The sequence below is a fragment of the Pieris napi genome, chromosome 7 (genome assembly GCF_905475465.1).
Source record: "Pieris napi chromosome 7, ilPieNapi1.2, whole genome shotgun sequence".
In the NCBI taxonomy this organism is placed as follows: Eukaryota; Metazoa; Arthropoda; class Insecta; order Lepidoptera; family Pieridae; genus Pieris; species Pieris napi.
The window spans coordinates 9,316,210-9,337,321 of NC_062240.1; the positions used below are offsets into that span (position 1 = coordinate 9,316,210).

A 21,112-nucleotide genomic window follows, 5' to 3' on the forward strand; every position below is an offset into this window, starting at 1 on the left:
AAATAATATAATTTTCTGCATACTTCGAAACAATATTTCTGTTATGTAAAAAGTATATTTTTATTTACTTATATTAGAAAAGCAATAAGCAATAAAGTAAAGTAAAGAAAAGCAATACAATTTTTTTATTCAGAGTTTTATTGCATAACTGTTGGGTTACAATTTTTTTCGAAGTACACGCTGCTGTTGTTACAATACCTTCGTTTGTAATTATTGTTACAGTTTTCTCTGACACACCTGCAATTAAATTATGAACAATTAAAAATAATTATAACTTTAAGTTTATAATGCTTATGTAATATGTAATATATGTTTTAATTTTAGTTACCTAGTTTCATCACGTTATGTATTTGTTAAATTTTGTCGCAAAAACGTATTTATATCATAAAAGTCCCATCAATACAGCAAAAAATTATTAAATGGCAACTCTAAAAAGTACCTGTTATGGCGGCAACTCTCTTCCGAACATTGTTTAGTGGTATTAAAACACCTTGATTCTTATGTTCCGCTTCACAGAACTCTTTCACCTTTAATATAATTTCTCGATCCGAACTTTTTACAACTTTTGGCATTGTAAACAATCTTTAAAATGCACTAAGCTAGTTAAAAATTCACAAAAATCTACCACAACAAACGAACTTGATAACATCGACGAATGACAACATTGCCGACCTGTCAAATTTAGTTCCAAAAATCACCGCGGGACTTCTTTCATGAAAAGCACTATACCTTTACTTAATCGTGACATGTGCACGTCAATACTCAATAGTCAATAGTCATAAGTCAAATGTAAGCGATCCTTCATCCCGTGGCTACCACTTATTACTGTGTCACACATTAGATAGTTTTTGGATACGTTTCAATTATAATTCCTCATGATTTACAGTTTCCTTGAATTAAAGTAGGTGCGTAAAGTGCTGAACCATGTTAATGCGAGTATTGATTTTAATGTAAACATTTATTTTATCTCAAATTTAATTTAGTTCACAAAGTTTGAAAAATGGTATTAAATAAGCAGTCGTCGCTCGATGATTTAGTTCAATATACACAGTTATTTAAACCAGTAGCTACAGTATTACAAGGAACTATATTGCCGTTTCTAATCATTTATCCTATAATCTTCTATTGTTGGATATTTGTATACAATTTTGACGAAAACTTTGAGGCTGGATTTGTAACTGTTGCTGTTGTGGCAAGCATACAAATTTTAATATGCCTATGTTGTTACTGGAGTGTTCACATACAATGTTTTCTATCGTGCTCACCGGTAAGTTGCTCAAGCGGCAAATCTTTCCTTTAATTTAAATATTGGGTAAATACATATTTATTTGTATATTTTAAGGAAAGTGATCCCATTCGTGCCGAGATTGTAAAAGTGGTACCAACATCTAACAATGGATTTCCAGAAGTTGTTAGACTTCATCATACAAAGGTATGCAATAATTTTTTATTTCGTAACAAGAGGGATTTGATGAAATTTTGATTTTTTTAAAGCACCTAAATAAAAATATTTACATCTTTTAAAGGAAGAACACCAGTATAGCAGTAGTATCTTTTCAACTTAGTTTTCAATTAGATTAACATTAACGCAGCTTACTAATATGCCATTTACTTTCCAAGATCAAGCCAATAAAATAAAATGCACTAATGACATTTGTTATTATATTTATATAAAATCAGCCATTACTTAATTTTTAGTTGTGTATGTAACTGAATGACTGAACATATTTTTCAGTCAACTAGAAGAGGTGAGGTTAACCCAGATGTGTGGTTTGTTTTTCAAAAAAGCAAGTATGTTTATAATTGGGACAAAAAATCATTTCAATCTGTGGTGTTTCCTGTGAACAAATATCATGAAGAGTATTTAGACTCAAAAGGATACTCTGATGATGAATCTATAGATTTAGCTGAGAAGGAGTTTGGAAAAAATGAAATGATTATGGTAAAATATATTTTGTATAGATAAATAATATGAAGTTCATGATTTAGGCGATGAACCATCAATGCTTATGATTTAAATTTTTTTAATTGTGAATACTAATATAAATAAAATCAACTGCCTACACTTATTTTTCAGGTAGTACCAGAATTTATGGAATTATTTAAAGAAAGGGCAACTGCACCCTTTTTTGTATTTCAAGTATTTTGTGTAGGTCTCTGGTGTTTGGACAAATATTGGTATTATTCTATATTTACCCTTGTCATGCTGGTGATGTTTGAATGCACATTAGTCCAACAACAATTAAGAAATATGGCTGAAATAAGAAAAATGGGTAATAAACCTTATAATATAAATGTTTATAGAAACAGAAGATGGCGCCAAATTATGAGTGATCAATTGCTCCCTGGAGATATTGTTTCTCTCACTCGTTCTGTCAATGATAACCTGGTACCATGTGATATTGTTTTACTTAGAGGTTCCTGTATAGTTGATGAATCAATGTTGACTGGTGAAAGTGTGCCTCAAATGAAAGAACCTCTAGAAAACAACAAGAACACCAAACTATGTTTAGACCCAGAAGGAGATGGCAAATTGCATGTTCTCTTTGGTGGCACAAAAATTGTACAACATTCCTCACCTGGAAAAAATGTGTCATCTGGTCTTAAAGCACCTGACAATGGATGTATAGGTTATGTTATACGTAACGGGTTCAATACATCACAAGGAAAACTTTTGAGGACAATTTTATTTGGAGTTAAAAGAGTAACTGCTAACAATTTAGAAACATTTGGTTTTATATTATTCTTGTTAATATTCGCCATTGCTGCTGCAGCCTATGTTTGGATTAAGGGATCCGAAGATCCTGAAAGAAATAGATATAAATTATTTTTGGAGTGTGCTTTGATATTGACATCAGTTGTTCCACCTGAGCTACCCATAGAACTATCATTGGCTGTTAATACTTCTTTACTGTCTCTGTCAAAGTTGGCTGTGTTCTGTACTGAGCCTTTTAGAATTCCTTTTGCTGGAAAAGTTGAAATCTGTTGTTTTGACAAAACTGGTACTTTAACTAGTGATAATTTGGTTGTGGAAGGCATAGCAGGAGTAGCAGACCACACTGATGCAACTGTGATTCCTTTGTCAGAAGCACCTTTGGAGACAATTCAAGTCTTGGCAACCTGTCATTCCCTAGTTCAATTAGATGATGGAGTAGTTGGTGATCCCCTAGAAAAAGCAACTTTAAAGGCAGCAGAATGGAATTTAACTAAAGGCGATGCTGTTGTACCAAAGAAGGGAAAATCTCCAGGCTTGAAGATTGTTCATAGAAATCATTTTGCTAGTGCTTTGAAAAGGATGTCAGTAGTAGCAGGTTATCAGGTTAATGAAAGAGGTTTTGTAGAAACACATTATATAAGCAGTGTTAAGGGGGCACCGGAAACCATAAAAACAATGCTGAAAGAAGTTCCTGAACATTATGATGACGTTTACTTGACCTTATCCAGACGAGGCGCGAGAGTGTTAGCTTTAGGTTATAAAAGTTTAGGCAAAATGAGTTCTCAAGATATAAGAGAATTATCAAGGGAGGATGTTGAATCAGATCTAACATTTGTTGGCTTTGTGATAATATCCTGTCCTCTGAAAACTGACTCAAAGAAGGCAATAGCAGAGATAGTGAATGCATCACATTCCGTGGTAATGATTACAGGGGATAACCCTCTGACAGCATGTCACGTGGCTAAAGAACTAAAGTTTACTCAGAAAAATGATCTGCTTATATTGAGTAAAACCAATAGTGAGTGGAGTTGGAAATCCATTGATAATAGTGTAGACCTGTCAGTGCAGCATTTTAAAACACCTAAAGAGTTGACTGCCAAATATGATTTATGTATTACGGGGGAGGGTTTGACATTCCTAATTGAACAATATCATAAGTTCTTGATTGACATCATTCCATATGTTAAAGTTTTTGCTAGATTTGCACCAAAACAAAAAGAGTTTGTTATAGTGACTCTGAATTCTCTTGGCTATGTGACACTAATGTGTGGGGATGGTACAAATGATGTTGGTGCACTAAAACATGCTGATGTAAGTATACCCTTAATTGTGTATGTACTTAACAAGATATAAAAAATTATTAAATAATTTTTTTTGGCGCACTACTTTGTTATATGAAACTAATTTAATGCTTCAGGTGGGTGTTGCGATTCTGCCAAACGCCCCTGAAAGGGCAAAGGAGAAACCTCGCGAAGAAAAACCAGAACCTGAACTTCCACGTCGGTTGACAGGGCCCAGAGACCCTCGAGCTGAAGCTAGGGCTGAAGCAGCGATGCGTCTGCGCAGGGCCATGAAGAAGTTAGAAGAGGAAGACCAACCGCAAGTTGTGAGATTGGGAGACGCGAGTGTCGCCGCGCCGTTTACTAGCCGATTGTCTAGTATATTTTGTAGTAAGTAGTTGTTTTAAGTTTGATTCTCTAATTAATTAATTTGAATCATTCTTGAAAGCGCTAAAGGATTTTGTTTAATTGGCCTGGTATAGTCTGTAATAGTATGAAAAATATTTTTTGATATGATTTTTTATTGAATATTTAAATTAATACAAAATATTGTAACAACAAAGGAAACAATATCATAACGGTCAGATGTAAATACCACGAAGTTGGTATCCAAAGAGTTTCTATTATGACTTTTTTTGTATTGATTTTCTGTGATTGCGCCCGATTTCCGTATTTGGATTCATAGGTTAGCTTTTATTAGAAGAAACATACTTAACGGAATAGTTTCTATTAACCAATTTGGTGTTAATTTATTTTCAGTATGCCACATTATCAAGCAGGGTCGTTGTACTTTAGTAACTACCCTCCAAATGTTTAAAATTCTGGCTCTCAATGCCCTAATACTGGCGTACAGCCAGTCGGTGTTGTATCTCGATGGTATCAAATTCAGCGACACTCAGGCGACTCTACAGAGTATTTTGCTTGCTTCGTGTTTCCTCTTCATATCACGGTCTAAAGTGAGTTATTATTTCTATGTAAAAATATATTCTATGATGAAACTCTATTAATGTAGTGGCGAGCAGTGTTGTCCAAGTGCCTTCAGCGTGCGACTCTCATCCCTGAGGTCGTAGGTTCGAACCCCGGCCTATTTTCTATGTGCGCATTTAACATTCGCTCGAACGGTGAAGGAAAACATCGCGAGGAAACCGGACTGCCTTAGACCCAAAAAGTTGATGGCTTTTGGCAAAATTGGCAAAAGGCTGATCACCTACTTGCCTATTATTTGACAAATGATCATGAAACAGATACAGAAATATGAGGCCCAGACCTAATTAGGTTTACTGATTTATTTTATTTGAAACTCTAATTAATTAAAATTAAATGAACTTTTGTAATTTGGTGGTATTCGTTTACATAAATTAATTTATTTTTTCATTTTCAGCCGTTGAAAGAATTATCAAAACAGCGCCCTCTGCCGAATATTTTCAATATGTATACAGTTATGACTGTGTTGACTCAGTTCGCGGTGCATTTTCTCTGCCTCATATATCTCGTACAAGAGGCCACTCTTCGCTCACCGGATAGGTAAGTGTAATAATCGTTTTATTTCATTAATGTAATGTTTCATTATTTAACCTGGCTACGCACTATTTTTGTAGATATCTTTTGTTTTCTTTGATATTTTACTGTATGAAAAAAATGAAAAACGTAGGGCGACTGCACGCCATTTTTTTATTATATTTTATTTATAATTTGTCATAATATATCTATGAAAATCATAATATGTATAATTCATAATTATAAGATAAATGCTTAAGTCTTCTGTGCATACACAAAACAATTATTGTTTTGACGGGAAGCGAATCTTGGATCCACTTTGGTACTTCTAAAGAAATAGTAAATAGGTTTTTAAGGTAATATTAATAGGTGAAACAGGTTTTATATAGTCGTATATAAAAGATATTGGATTTGACATACTGCAGGCATACTTAGCTAAATCTAGGGAGTTTTATGTCTTAATTTTTTTTTTATTCTTCACAAAATTTTACCCATTTCATAACACTTTCAGAGACAATACACCAAAATTGGACATGGACTTGAAGGAAGATGAAGAACGTCCGTTTAAGCCAGATCTCCTTAATAGTACTGTCTACATTATCTCTATGGCTCTACAAATATCTACATTCGCTATAAATTATAGGGTAAATATTATTTTTTATCACTATTTAATTAAATAAACACGCTTGAAATACTGAAATCTCTCTCTTAATAGAGGTTTATACTAGTATGTAATAGACTAAAAGCTGGTTGCTGTTTGTAGCTATTGGTTTTTGCCTTAGAAACGCAATTTCAAATTTATATATAAATTAAATATTTTTATATATAAAATTGTTTATTATATATAAAAATATAAATTATATATATAAATCTTCTGTCCATGTGTTTGTAATTAAACTCTTAATCGGCGAGACCGATTTTGATCAAATTTTTGTGTTGTGTTCAAGGGGATTCGAGAATGGTTTAGATTTACAATCACATGTTTTTATTAATATTTTTGTATTTAAAACAAAACAACGTCTGCCAGATTCGCTATCTATATGTACACTATCTGTACAGGTGAGCGGCAAGAACTTCAGTGCTATGTAACTTTCAATAGCTATAGATACCATAGCGATAGCCACAGCCACAGCCACATTTTTTTTTAAATTTCGACGAAATTGAAATTGAATATCCGTAACGCTAATTCACATTTGGGATCCTAAAGTTTTGGGGTACCTTAACGACATTGCAGTCGGGATCGCTATCGCTATCGCTATTGGGAGTTACTTAGAAGTACTACATAGATTTTTCTGATAGACGTAACATAATTAGAACTTCATTTAAAGCATTGTAATAAAATTTATAAAAACATTTTATTTAAATGTTTCCAGGGAGAGCCGTTTATGGAAGGTCTGCGTGATAACAAGCCGTTGATGTACAGCATAATGAGCTCAGGCGCAGCTGTCCTCGCTCTAGCCACTGGCATCTTCCCGGGCCTCACTAATCTCTTCGAAATTGTCTACTTCCCGCCTGACGTAAGTATCTTGTCCGCTAATTTTTCATATATATATTTCTCAATCGTTTTTATATAGAATCCATTACTTTTTAAGATTTTTCACATGGATGAAAATAATAATGTTGAATGTTCAACCATAGACGGTCAAATATATATAAAAAAAATGCCCTGTAGCATGAAATTATTCAGTATAATTGGTTTTATGTTGTTTTACAAGGTTATTCATATTAAATTATTATATTTGTTTCAGTATCGGCTAATAGTGGTACAAGTGCTGGTAGCGGATATGTTGTTTGCCTATCTGGTAGACCGGGTCTGTCTCTGGCTTTTCGGTGAAGGTCGCGTCGGCGCACTAACGTAGCGTACATAATGTTTATAATACGTATGTGTTCAATATATTTTCAATCTAATGCTGGCAGTATTTTTGATTGTAAATTTCTGTATGAAGATTTTCAAGTTATGTCAAACTTTAAGAAATTACGTATTCAATACAAATTAAAATACAATGGAAACGTAACTAATAATTTGCCTTGAGTCGTTTTATTTTCGATATTAAATAAATTCCATAATTCCGCCGGACATAGATAATATTAGCAAAATGTAAACGCAATGGACATGTGACATTACTTAATGACATTACGATTTTCCATTTGAAATTAGAACCGTAATGTAAATTTTTGAAATAATATTTCAAAAATGGAATGAAATTTCAAATCTGAATATTATGTATTCCGAATCAAGCAAAATTTTTTAAAAATATGATTAACGAGTATGTCACGCCTCGTATTATGGGGCGCCATTTGTCACGTTTATATGTTTTTCGTTATTTAGGAATTTAATTCAAAGATGGAGTGGATATTAGAATAGTTATATTAATAGTAATATATGTGAGTTTTTCTATAATCGGGTTACGGCTTTTTATATTCAAATTGTCATAATAAAAACGAATTTGACAGGACTTGTCATGCGTTTGATTAGGAACATCCGCCAAGGGTTTTTACAAAATTATTTTAATAGAGATGTTTTTAAATATGAACACTGCGTATGTATAAATGTATGTAGATAAATTATTTTTATTACCATATTTGGTGAAAGCTAGAACGCCCGCTCAAATAAGACGTGCATTTACTGTGTGGATGTGTTTATGGTATATTATGGAAATAAATGTGTAGTTAATTGTAGAGTTTTATTCATTTATCCCCTAAGAACCTTCTAGAACGTTAATATAGTTTTAGGACCTGTCGATGTCTGTATGAAATTTGACACATTTGACAGCGTATAAGACTGACTTGAGATACGAATGAGAGTATGGACTTAAGAAACTGTGTTCACTAAACGAGTCTATAGATAGGAATTTATAAATACAGTGTTAAATATATATATAACGACACTCAAGAGATTTTGCCTATTTTGACGTTACAAAGAGTTGCCGTTGAATGGAAAGAAAAATCTGTATTAGAAAAAGAAAGTTAATTTTAGTGTTAGGTTAGACAGTTAGACTAGTGTTAGTAATTACATAAAATCAATTCGTATTTGAAAGCTATTGCGTTGTCTGTTATTTTTGTACTATACCAGTAGTTAGGTTGTATTTTTTTACTTATTTAATTCATATCTAGCGATATTGAGGCATCTTCGTGATAAAGCACATGCAAGCATGCGCAATTTGTAATAAAAATAACGGATTTCTTGGAAAGTTCGGTACGTATGACGAGTACCGATAGTCGAGTTTATTTTTCGCTAGGACAATAAAGCGACAAAACAACGTACACCGCTCCGCAGTTTTAACTAATTTCGGCAACTTAAAAAAAACGTTTTAGTATTTAATTGTCGTTATTGAGGGTGGGTGTTATGTTATGTAGAATCTATCATTGTATGGAAGACAAGCTAAACCAACCAAAGCCGAGTGATTTCGACGCTTTAGGGAGTTTATAATGTAATTGCTAATGCAGGGCATATGTTTAACTAGCAATAAAAACATGTGATGCTGGTTTGTTATTTAAGACTGAATGCACCTAATTCTGTGGGTAAAATTCCGAATAGAGACCTACGAATAACACTATCCCTTTTTGAGGTACGTCAGTCTGACTTTTTTCGTTTCTGAAGTTTCTCTTTTCTCTTTTAGATTTTCTTATATATAAATCTATTGCCGCTTCGGCTCTTTAGAAAACTGTTGAGGTGATTTTGAAGCGTGTAAAAAAATTTCGTCGAGTTGATATCAATTAAAAAAACAACATAAATATAAAAATGTACTGACGTGGTCTGATACATATTCGGCTATATAACATGTTATATTAGACAAATAAAAGCGTCATACGCAGTAGGTATATTTAATTTAGGGTCATTAATAACTATTGGTAATTCACAATTAGGCTTACGCGAAAAAACAATAGTTTATCACTAAGTTGTACGGGGTCTTAGCGTCTGTAGTATCCGTGACCAAATGAGCTTCCGTGGCCTAGGTTCCATGAGCCATGACCGCTGTACCCCAGGTCATATCCAGAATATCCAGCATTGTAGCCAAGATTTCCTCCAATATAGTTATCGTAGCCGAGGTTGCTGTAGCCAACGTTTTCGTAACCTATCTGGCTGGTTGCAACAGCCGCTGTGGCGATAGGTGCGTGCGCAATAGGTGCGTGCGCGATTTGTGGTGTTGCGACTTGTGTGACGACTGGTGTGGCGACTTGTGTGACGACCGGTCGGATAACTTGTGGATGAGACGCGTGGCCGATTCTCCTGACCACAGCGTTGAAGCCTGATACAGGGTCGGCGGTGTAGTCCACTATTCTGATGGTGCCATCGGGTTCTGCTAGAGAGTAGGAGCCCTTGACGTAGCCTCCTTCGCGGGTTTCTGATTGCTGCTTGTTGTCGCCGGTCACGGGATCATTTACAGCGTAGTTGAAGTTATAACGAGGCACGGACTATAAGAATAAGAATTTATAATATAAAATCGAACAGTGACATGAAATTAATACATTTCACAAAGTACAAAAGAACTTCGCTAAAAGGAAAATCCCACTAATCTTTAAGGATATTAGAAAATGGAATTATTAGTCTTGTTAACAATTTTATAATCTCTCCTTTATAGAATAATTCATTCTCATTGAACGAGACTTTTACAATGACTATTTATTAAAAATGCATACTTACAACACTATCTAAGTGTGAAATGGCTTGAATCTCAGCTCCGTATGGGGCTGCTGTGGCTGCCACGATGAGGCAAGAAACCTGAAAGATTTTTTCGTAAAGATCTATGTACTTACAAACACAACACGTGTATTTTTATAAATAACACGAGAACACTAAGTACATATAATGTACATTATTCGCGCATCTTCGATCAAAGCCAATTAGTAAGGAAGGATAATTATTTCAATAATAATTGTATAATTAATGCGAGGGAATATGAAACTAATAATATCATTTCAGGATTTTCAATTCGCATTTCCAATATATTCATATTTTATCAAATAAACTACTACAAGTTAATGTTTAACCTAACATCAACCGTTTTTTCACTCAGTCAACCAGTCTGTCCTTCGACTTAGGCCTTGTGCTTTAAACACAATTTGTCTCCATTGGGAACCCCAAGATTAATTTAATATAACAATTCCTTACCGCGATAAATGAAAACATTTTACACAATTTTCACACAAGTATTGTAACAAAACGTTCAGTAGCAGTGTGCTGTGCTATAACATTGGTCCGGTTTTATACATGCTTCAGCTCCTCGTTGGTACATCGATCCTTTGTTCACGCTTATTGACTATTCGATTTATTTTCGTAATGTCATAAAATTTACAATGCACCGGGTGAGTAACGCGTCCTCCACGGGTTTCGCGCAAAGGTGCAAGCAAAGGGCAAGATGTGATTACGAGAACCATTTCAGCTGGTAACTGGATATCGTGTCACACTAGTCTTAAATCTTACAAATCTTATACGTATGAATAAGGCTTCGAGATTAAAAAATCGTATTTGGTGAATTCATTCTAATACTGATTTGTAATAATGTGATTCCTGCATATTAAAAAAAAACAAAAAATATTAAACATTGTATTTTATTAGAACGCAATAGATAAGCTAACATGCAATATTTAATTGGAGAGTTTCATACTTCAAAGTAACTTTTAAATTATCGGATACGTAATCTCCGATTGGTTGATTTTTGGCAGGTCTGAAGTAATTATTGTATGTGCAATGGATTTGGCGTGTCAAGTTAACAAACCAATTAGTGAATTAGGTTTCTGTGTTACGAAAGTGTTGCACAAATATCACTCAATGAAATTATTCATTTATTCCAAGTTTCAGGTCCTCGCTACAAATTATGCACTGTAATAGTTTCTGCAACCGCTTCTTAGCATTTTAATTTTTTTGTTTGTGTGCACAGGCACAGTACAGAGATAGGGTTTGTGATTTTTAAACTAATTCTCAACAGCAACAGAATTTTTAATCGAACTTAGTAAACAGTACAAAAAACATTATCATGTATTGCAAGAAAACTTAACGTATAAAGTAGATGTAAATATGTGTTAAGAAAGAAAGCCCTGCGTTTGTTATATTATTTGTCTCGCATATATTACTTTTACTTGACATTTATTCTAAGTTGAACTTTACCTAAAAACATTGACATAAAAATAATCCCTTTCGCTACTCGGGAAAACAAGAAAAAACGTACCTATTCATTGCAAGCGTAACCACGAATCATTATTGAATGAAACAGTAAGAAATGTCACGGAATGGTTGGAAATTAATACCTAATTTAAGTGTAAATGTAAAAAGAACCAATTTTATATAATTTCAGAATTATAATAATTGCAGACCTCAAAATCAATTATAAAGTACATTGCAATTTCAGAATTTTATAAAGAAAAATAAATGCTGATCATATAGTGTTGAAGAATACTTCGTTTGTGAATAAAATCTATTAAAATCGAATTATTTAATGACATCTCACACGAAATAAGCGTATAATTAACCAGTTTTAGCGAGCGAATTGTAATTTATACGATGCAATTGCAACTAATTCGGCTTCTCTCGACCGCCTCATTACCTCTTTTCAGTAGAAACACTCTTTCCACTCAGACTTACACAAATTCACATTTGCAATCAGAGCTCGGAGAAAAGTTGGCGCCACCCCGCGCACCGCGCCCAAACCCACCCCACGCCGCCTTTAATTAACAGAAAGTGGTTCATTAGAGCTTATTCATTAAAGCAAGGAGTAATTAGCGAACTCTAATGAATGCTGTAATAATGTAAGAGCGGCCGCCACGGACTGCGCCCGACTTCTAGATTAATCTAGCCAAGTATAATTTAGTAATGGCATTAATTTATTAGCGACTTGATTGCGGGATAAACGCGCTATTAAAACTTTGCCTATACTTGGTTCGTTCACTTGTTATGTAAATTGCGATACGTAATTGAAAACTATTTGTTAACAGTTTCTACTATTATATAATTGGTAACGTAACTGATATGTTAATTAAAATTTAGGTAATTTATTGGAATTCGGAAGTATTTGCTGCACGTGATAGTTGTCAGTGAAAATAAATGAATCATTTACATACGCAAACACTACATTCATAAATATTGCCTTGGGTTGTTTGACAATTTTTTTGAGGAGTAGGTATATAAGATTTTTATATTATTACAAGTTTGAATTGTAAAAGCAAAAATTGTACACTGATAAAAAAAATTGCTATCGTATCTAACAAAAGTATGGATTACTTAATATGGTGGTTAATCTTCTAATTTTCCGCGAAATTTTCTTAATTATTTCCTGACAATAACAAACACAACAAAAAATGTATTAGCGAAATCGGTCCAGCCGTTCACGCGTGATGCCGTGACATAGGGATTCATTTTTATATTATATATAGATACCATTTCAATATACTTTATACAAGTAAGAATGTTACACAGAATTGGTTTTACTTTCATTTGGTGTAAGTATTATTTTTGAATAATGTATTAATTATATGAAATCTCTGTAGAGGGAGTTTTCTTGTACTATGTAATATTTAAAACTCTAATGGATATAACAATAGCTCCAAGCCTTGTTCGCTATTACTGGAGACACAGAAATGAAACAGTTTGTTAGTATTTTACGCGTGGTTTTAGCGTGAACCACTAAAATCCTTCCTTGAATCGTTATACCTGTATTACAATCAAATTGGCATGCAGTAAGAATGCAATTAATGCTTTATATAAACGTACAATATTGTTATTATGCAAAATTAATCTTAAGATACGATACGAAGAATGCAACTGATCTCTGCATACAATAGAAAGTGTAAATGAATAAGTTTTTGTCCGAGATAGCACCTTTCCATATATAGGCCTTAATATAAATCATAGATTTTATATAGAACTCCATTCACTTAATATAGGAATGACGTAACCATGGTAACCCGTTATTGAATTTATTGCTATTATTCTTTTCATATGCTATATTTCACTAATGAGTGCTTATTATGCATGCTATATGTCAAAATCTAATAACATAATCAGGTATGAACACAGATACAAAAATAGCATAAAAAGTAACGTTAGATATGTCCTAAAATGTTTCATAACTAAACACAATTAATAATATTATTACATAGTTATAATATATTAACAAACACAGATCCAATTTACTAATAACAATATTAGAATATATGTATGCAATATTAGAATATATTAAAAATTTAATCAATTCCTGAACATTGTTGTACAAGATTTAATATATTCGAGAATTTACTGACCATTATATAATTTTATGTGGCTTATTGCGATACCCCGTCAGCATACATCATTATACGTTGTCCATCCGTCCTGAAACATTACGTTGGTCCCTAACAACATAACAAGCCTTCGGGGCCAGTGGAACCTGTTAGGTCGCGAATCTATTTTTCCTTATGCTAATTGGGTATAACTAGAAAACAGAAAACAGCCAATGGAATATAAGTATCAAAGTATATTATACGTAGAATATTATACTAGTAAAAGTAATAATTAACTTTTCATTTAAATAAGTGTAGTGCGACAAATAGTCATTATTAGAGTTTTTTCTTAATATATCGCATCATTTATATTACATGAAAGTTGGGAATAGTTCAAAACAATTAGTCTTTTAAAAGTTTTCGTAACATACGACAGCACAGAAGAGTGTTCGACGCCTTCGATAGCTAAGGTTTTTTGCCGAAAATTAAACATGACAGTGAGCTAATCTCGCATCTAGAATTCTCGAAACCACCACATAGTTAATAGTTAAAATTTTCATAACATATACATATATGTACACCGCTTCGAAATTGAAGGCCACTGATTTAATAAAGCATATTTTATTTATTTATAAATTTAGAGTTTATAAAATTGTGGTGAAAACATGGACAGTAAAAGAATGTTTAAAGCTTCCAAATGAACTTATTAAAATGACTTAAGTAACGGGTAATTCTTTATGGCCGATCTCATCGTTAACGAGAAAGACTTTGCTATTTATATTAGAATTATTTATTACGTTATTAAGGCTATGGTAATAATAATGACATTGTGGTCTGAGGTGTTTATTAAGGTACACGTTTACGGGCCCCTGCGGGTGCATATAACAAGGTACAATGTACCCTGAGGCAGCTATTGATTAGTGCCCAGTGCCTGTCCATCATTCATTCATCGCGTCCACACGTCTGCTACCATTTTTCGACTATTTTCAGCGTTGCTAGTAGCACTGCATATTTGATGGCCGATGTGAGGAAGGAAGTGACATTGTAGCGTCTGGGTTTGTCCAATTAAACTTGTTCAAGATTTTTTATCAATACTAAAAGTTTTATAACTGAGGTAGTTTGGTTAGATATTAATAAAAAATCCAGTGGCGACTGGCGTTGCATTTATTTTATCTTTATCTCATCACATTTGATCAATTGTTATCCTCCTATGTTTTTAAAGGAAGTATGTAAGCATCAGCTGTCTGTATGACACAGAATGAATATTTGGGAGTTTAAGGGTAAGATTCAGAGTTGAGACTCGGCCTAAGTATGACTTCCGTATGGTCGCACTAATGTCTTAATCATACCGCTTTCCTCACTAAATCTTCCTTCATCGACCCAGCAAGTGTCCTTTCTGGGGCACCACCACACTTTAGGCTTGAGAATCGCACGCTTAATTACTAGAATACCTGTGGAGTGGTATTCTAGTATATATATGAATATAGTCTATTATATGAATGGCATATGAAATAAATATAACGTATTTAGGGCGAACTTTTTTTCACTAGTTACCTTATGAGTGTGAAGGTGGCAAAAATTATCTAGAAGAAATGGTAATTGGAACTAGATTTAGGTTCGATTAATGAAATAATATGTATTTCATTAAGATATGTAGTCATTATGTTAAAAGTAAATTTTGAATGAATCGAAAATACCAATTTATTAGGTTATTAGACCTTATTAGTCTTGGTAATAAGAGAGAGTTGGTATTTCGATGTATACTGAGATGAGCCTTAGGGCGTGTAGTTAATAATATAAACGAAAATAATACGTCGATAACATTTGATGGGCATAATTTAAATAATACCTACCTATACCTAATGACTAGTAGTAGTTAGTCTTAGTATTATGTCTAACTTGTTCAATATAAATAAAAAGGTGAGTATTAAAATCCTTGTGTCGTATTTATTTTCCCCTGAGTGTTTATTCAGTGAAGCGATCACACAACACGATAATCCAATTGTCGCAATGTCCAAAACTCGTGTTCAATGCGCGAAGAGTGCTTTCGAATGGAAAAATCTGTTCGTATTCTATCGTTATTTAAGTATTTTGGCCAATAGATCCCTCTGCTAATAAAACAAACGTTTTGTAGCTCATTTTTATGTATACGTTTTTTTAAACATGAAGATGAAGGATAGAATCGTAAGGCAACTAGCAACCTTTAGTAGGTTAATCAACGATATATTATGTGATCGGCCTGTACTGGGCCAGCGTAGTGTACTGCTTTACGGTTCAATAGAGTTCTCAAGCGTAAGATGTAGGTTCCTACTAAACAATGCTTGATAAACTATCTATTACAATATTAAACGTAAGTCAATAAGATGATAAAGGTATGGCTAATAATCGAAACCTTAAAAAGTTAATAAACTTTTAAATATGTACTTTGTTTTTACATACACAAAAGCAGCATAATACTTTAATTACGATTATCTTGTTCTTGTAAAATACCAACGCAGACCGATAGTTCTTAGCAAAATGTTTTAGTATTGTCTTGCATTAAACTGCATTTCTTTACAGCTTTCGTATAATGTAATGTATTTAATTGATACATGTACATATTATATATTAAACTCGCTGCCCCCGGGAAAGTCCTTTGCCTTAATATGTTTTATTTGTTAACCTTCCTTTTTTACATACCAACATAGCATCATTTTGCAATGCTACGCCATTGAGACTGTTCGTTTTTACTGAATAGAAACTAAAGTTCCAAATAAAACTAATTTGTTTAGTCCATAAAAACCTTCAGAGATCAAGGAAGAAATCAATCACATTCGTCCAGCCGTCTGCGAATCATTTTATTTATATTATTAGTAGATTAGATTCTTGTTTTCTAGTTTATTATTATATAATGTCGCTTCGTTATTAATAAGTTGTTACATACTTTTTGTACTCCGTACTAAAAATATTAAGTATGAATTTTCCAAATTAAATTCAACTCCAGACATGAATTAAATCCAAACGTTATTGAATCAAAAGTCCACTAATTTCGCCATGACACCAGTTAAAAAGGCTTCTTTGGGGCTTGTTTACATAACCATTCAATTTGCAATGTTAAACAGCGCTGGCCATCTGGTTTCTTACTTTTTAATTCAATACAGTTTTTCTCAGCTCACTGCTGTCGCATTACATTTCAATAAAATTAAATTCTTGTAATTTTTTTAAGAGATTCAACCTCATTTGCCAAAAAGGTATGTCCTTGCGACGTTTCTGTATCGGAACACGCTAAATGCTAAAATTATTTTCATTCTGCCTTTTACGGTTTATTTATGGCTTTATTAAGTTCTTTAGCGAACAATAAACATAAATAAGACGGTAATAAATGTTTAAGACTGTAATGTCTGTTGGTAATTCTGCTAATAATAATTGAATAGGCGTTTTTTACCGTAACTGGAAACGAAGTATGAATAAGATTTATTATACATGTTTTATAGAAGCTGATTGGATTTGAATGACAATATGGAACTTGTCATAAGTATATGAAAAATATTTCCGAGAAAAAAAAAGCTTTAAATTGGCAAAACACAACTGGTATAATTTATATTTTTTGTAAATATTAATAAAGTTTTCGGTGTCATGAGACTAAACAAAACAAAATAACAACTTTCCTCCACAAAGTCTGTAGTTTATATTTTGAGATTAGGGTTCAAAACAGAATCCAAGCCTTAATTTTCTATTCATCTATTTTCTGCTTCCTTAATTACGACTGGTCTTAATTAAATTTACTTAAATACTTTGGTGTGTTTGTGTGTTATTAAAGAACTTGTATTAGCCTTTATAAGACAATCATAATATCTAATCAAAACCGATTTCAGAATTATATCTAATGTAATTTTGTTCTACTTCCTCAATAGGGTATGGATAGTCTTTTTATATTTTGATTATACAGCATTCTCTGCCTCCTCTTACGTAAGTAACTATTTTACGCAATTTGAAGTAAAAGGTAATAGTTTAGGTAAGCAATTAAAACAACATATTAATTTACAAAATTTAATTTCTCCTGTCGCCATACTTAGGCTAGATGAAAGTTTCTGTTAAACTGGTAACACCGCAATTCTACGTGTATTTGCTTAATGTTATAAGATACTTGAGAGACCATCAAGTTGAATTCAAATAAATGGCAAGAATAAACGCTAACATTAGACATGTAAACACCTACTTTAAACAAATGAAGCTATGCCTATTACAGATCAAAAATATTTAGTGATTTTTAATCTGTATCTGAAAATTATACATTTCTACATTTGAACTTCAGAAAAATATCATAGACATTTATGGAAAAATCCTTGTTTTTTTTTCAAGTAGTATTAACAGTATTTTCAATATGATTAATATAACTGTTTAAATTATGAACCCAAGGAATGTTAGCGTTTAATATTACTTACCTATTGTAAATATTTTAAAATTTGATTTTATCAACACGTTAATATTGTAATATATACATAGTAACTCGTCAATTCATGATGTTGGCATCGTAATTATTGCTACTTTGCTTCTTAAAAGGTACAAGATGTGTCTACTTACAACTAAAATGTATACTATTATGTACAAATTGTTACAGGCTCGAAGTTAAAGTAACAGCTCGTCAATTAAAAACGAAATAACAATATTCGAGAAATATTTACAAAGATTGGAAATCACAGAGTTGCGTTGAAAATTTTAAACCACTGGCAAGAATTACATATAGGCAATCAAAATATGTATAAAATAACTCTTTCATTGATATTTTGTAACGAAACGAACGACTTTCAATAAACATTTATTTAATTAGATTGTCGTGATTGGGGTACATCACTGTTTTGAGACACTGAAAAAAGTGTACTCCTTAAATGTAAGTGTAAACTTAAAACGAGTTAACATGATGTAACACGTCCCCAAATGTACGTAAGTTCCTAAAATAATCAATACTCCGAAATACTTAAGTTGCCTTTGTTCGATAATGGAATATAAAATTGGATAAAATTGAAAAAGTACAAGCGTCTTAACCGATTACATATTAGGTATATTACAATTTCCATGATCAGATATTATTACGATATGCAGTTTCGATACATTATCACTTTAAATAGAAACAACACGCTCGTGTTAAACACATCTTACAAGTTACGAGAATCGAATGATAGCAGATTAAATTTTACATAAATTGCAATTTCACAACCAAAATTAAATACCAGTACAACCGCCATATTCAACATTTGTGAATGCTGCTGAAATCATAGCAGCATTCACACGAAGACTGTTGAATTATGATTAAATTAAGTCGACACCGCAGGTTTCTTTCGACTGAAGTTCAATTGTCTTTGCACAACACTGTCACTCGGAATCATCGCCGGGTGGCTTTGGCTTGAACGATGTTGTAAGGTCGAGGGCTGGCTCCATGTCCGTTTCTGGTTCAAGTCTGAAGGCACTCTGGCCTGGCTCTCCACGCGGGGGCGTCCAGGAACTTGCCGAGGGTTCAGGCTTAAAACTCGTTGCACTTAAATATGAGCAGGCCATCATCTGAAACAAATTAAATCATTCATTAGATCGCGTTCGAAAGTATGGTTATAACAAAACTGTTTCACAAAAAATAAGACAATATAATCTAACAAAGTGTACCATTATAATTTAGAAGCGCAATTTGGCAAGTCAAAGATCATATTTATGTATATTGTGAACGCAATCTCCGGGAGAGTAGATTGAAGTAAAACAGAGGTTACATAAATAATGAAATATGTAGGTGGGTATTATGAGATGAGGAGGCCTAAAGAATTCGCGAGTGGCTTCGGGTCCTCTAATCACGCTAATGGCCAATGCGCAGTTTCCTCTCCGGTTCTTAAGGCTTTCAAGCTAATGTGGTACGCGCACGAGCAGTTTACTGCCACATCTGCATCGCCAAAATTGTCTCCACACCCCTACTCGTGTAAACGAAACGTATAATGAAAATTTGACATAGATCTATGCAAACTTCTTCTGCTCATAAGATGCTTTTTCAAATCATTAGCCTGTACATTGCGAACTAAAAGTTTTTTGTGGAAGCAAAAGGATTCCTAACAATTTATGGGCTCAATAGGCTATTATAACATTTTCATAGTTGATGTTGCGAACAAAGGTCCCCACACAATTGGCAATAGTTCGCGGAAACAGCTGCGCGTATAGCGAGTGTTCTAACAATGATATTGTAACTTTAATATTTATTGCACTTGATGAACTCCGGGCAAGTTAGTGCAAGTAATATTACCTACGTAAAATACGACTTACGAGAATAATCGTGAGGATATGACATGCTCATTATTAAAAAGAGCGAGCGGCCAGAACTTTCTCATCAAAGCGACTCAGACAATATGTACAACTTAATTAAACCGGTGTTATTGTGTCTGCGCTGCGTATAGAGTATAATTAACTGTTCCCGTAAACGTGGTTAATATGTTTAAGTGTCGCTATTGCTTTAGGAGACCTAAACTCTCCTATGAGAATAAACAATCGCTACGGGCGGCTCGTCCCGAGTTTCGCCGCACAAATGAATTAGTGGTGCAGTCCCCCGCTCGCCGCGGCCGCCCGTCTACGTAGGGCGGGGGTCATGTTGCGATTAAAATATAATTAGGCGCTCGGCAATTGTTTCGCCATCGAGCCAGGTGGCGCGGCCCGCTAGGTAAATTAAATAGCCGTATAGAGTTTCCAATTACGTCCGCGCGGCCGCGGTGAACGCTTATTGTCTAATAATACCGGCGAACAATATGAGGATCTCGTAGCTGATTAATTATAACAGCTCAAGTCCGCAGGAAGCAGTTGGCATTTGATTGATACTGTGGGCGACGCGGGTCGATAACGCACGTGTAACGCGATATTAATTACGCTGAGACACAGTAATAAATCACGCTTACCTAGTACTTTCGGCAATAATGAATTCAAACGGGCCGTAATTGCGTACCTAATTACGGGTGGACGGGCTTTAATTTATCACTGTCGGATTATGAATTAGAAATGGCGTTAATTAAACATGCATAATATTCGTGGGCGAGCGTTTCGTGCGCCCGCGCGGCCCCGCTTGCCGCGGGCTCGCGTAACAATTAGGTTTCAAACTAATACGGACGCCATTGAAACTTAGCCGGGCGTATGTGCTATTCTCTGTGGGAACAGACAGTACAAGCTTTCCATGGAAATTATCTGTTTGTGTTTGGAATTTGAGTATTTTACATGATTTATCAATTAGACAAGCATTGTGCGGTGTGTTGCTTTGAATTCTGTAGTCGCTTTTACGTTAGTATTATCCCATATCTTATCTATTAAACAATTTATATTCTTACTAATATTTGTACAGATTTTTTTATAAATCGAGATATTATGGAATAATTGTTACGTTAGTACAACGGTAAATTAATTATACATAAAAAATATCACGTCA

At 33.6% G+C, this 21,112-nt stretch overlaps 3 protein-coding genes across 5 annotated transcripts in view; 1 reads left to right on the plus strand and 2 right to left on the minus strand.

Moving 5' to 3' along the window:
• Positions 1-785: 785 nt before the first annotated feature.
• LOC125050873 (endoplasmic reticulum transmembrane helix translocase) lies at positions 786-8,169 on the plus strand. 2 transcript variants are annotated; one of them, XR_007117216.1, is made up of 11 exons: positions 786-1,267; positions 1,343-1,432; positions 1,736-1,942; positions 2,078-4,027; positions 4,134-4,386; positions 4,756-4,952; positions 5,378-5,520; positions 6,005-6,137; positions 6,867-7,010; positions 7,242-7,774; positions 7,823-8,169. XR_007117216.1 is itself a non-coding variant. In XM_047650937.1 (10 exons), exons 1-10 carry the CDS (start codon positions 1,001-1,003, stop codon positions 7,350-7,352), a joined length of 3,495 nt encoding a protein of 1,164 aa, XP_047506893.1. In that variant the 5' UTR covers positions 786-1,000; the 3' UTR covers positions 7,353-8,169. The 2 variants fall into 2 exon arrangements, 1 of the variants encoding a protein (XP_047506893.1); XM_047650937.1 differs by having other exon boundaries at positions 7,242-8,169.
• A 1,055-nt stretch (positions 8,170-9,224) lies between these two features.
• LOC125050874 (cuticle protein 7-like) lies at positions 9,225-10,740 on the minus strand. The gene is made up of 3 exons (XM_047650938.1): positions 10,607-10,740; positions 10,139-10,216; positions 9,225-9,909 (listed from the first exon to the last, which is right to left on the minus strand). The coding sequence occupies exons 1-3, from the start codon at positions 10,622-10,624 to the stop codon at positions 9,406-9,408; spliced, it is 600 nt and encodes a 199-aa protein (XP_047506894.1). The 5' UTR covers positions 10,625-10,740; the 3' UTR covers positions 9,225-9,405.
• Positions 10,741-17,704: 6,964 nt separating this feature from the next.
• LOC125050953 (LIM domain transcription factor LMO4) overlaps positions 17,705-21,112 on the minus strand; it is a 145,881-nt gene continuing 142,473 nt past the window's right edge. For both annotated transcript variants that reach the window (XM_047651052.1, XM_047651051.1), the window contains exon 5: positions 17,705-19,227. The gene's annotated coding sequence lies outside the window, so the exon portion shown is untranslated. The remainder of the gene's footprint in view (positions 19,228-21,112) is intronic.

Excerpts from the sequence above, each read along its gene's own strand:
- LOC125050873 (XM_047650937.1), top strand. The coding sequence starts at position 1,001 with ATGGTATTAAATAAGCAGTCGTCGCTCGATGATTTAGTTCAATATACA. Across the intron at positions 1,943-2,077 it reads GAAAAAATGAAATGATTATG|GTAGTACCAGAATTTATGGA; the intron begins GTAAAATATATT and ends CTTATTTTTCAG. Across the intron at positions 6,138-6,866 it reads CATTCGCTATAAATTATAGG|GGAGAGCCGTTTATGGAAGG; the intron begins GTAAATATTATT and ends AAATGTTTCCAG.
- LOC125050874 (XM_047650938.1), bottom strand. Across the intron at positions 9,910-10,138 it reads TTTCACACTTAGATAGTGTT|TCCGTGCCTCGTTATAACTT; the intron begins GTAAGTATGCAT and ends TTATTCTTATAG.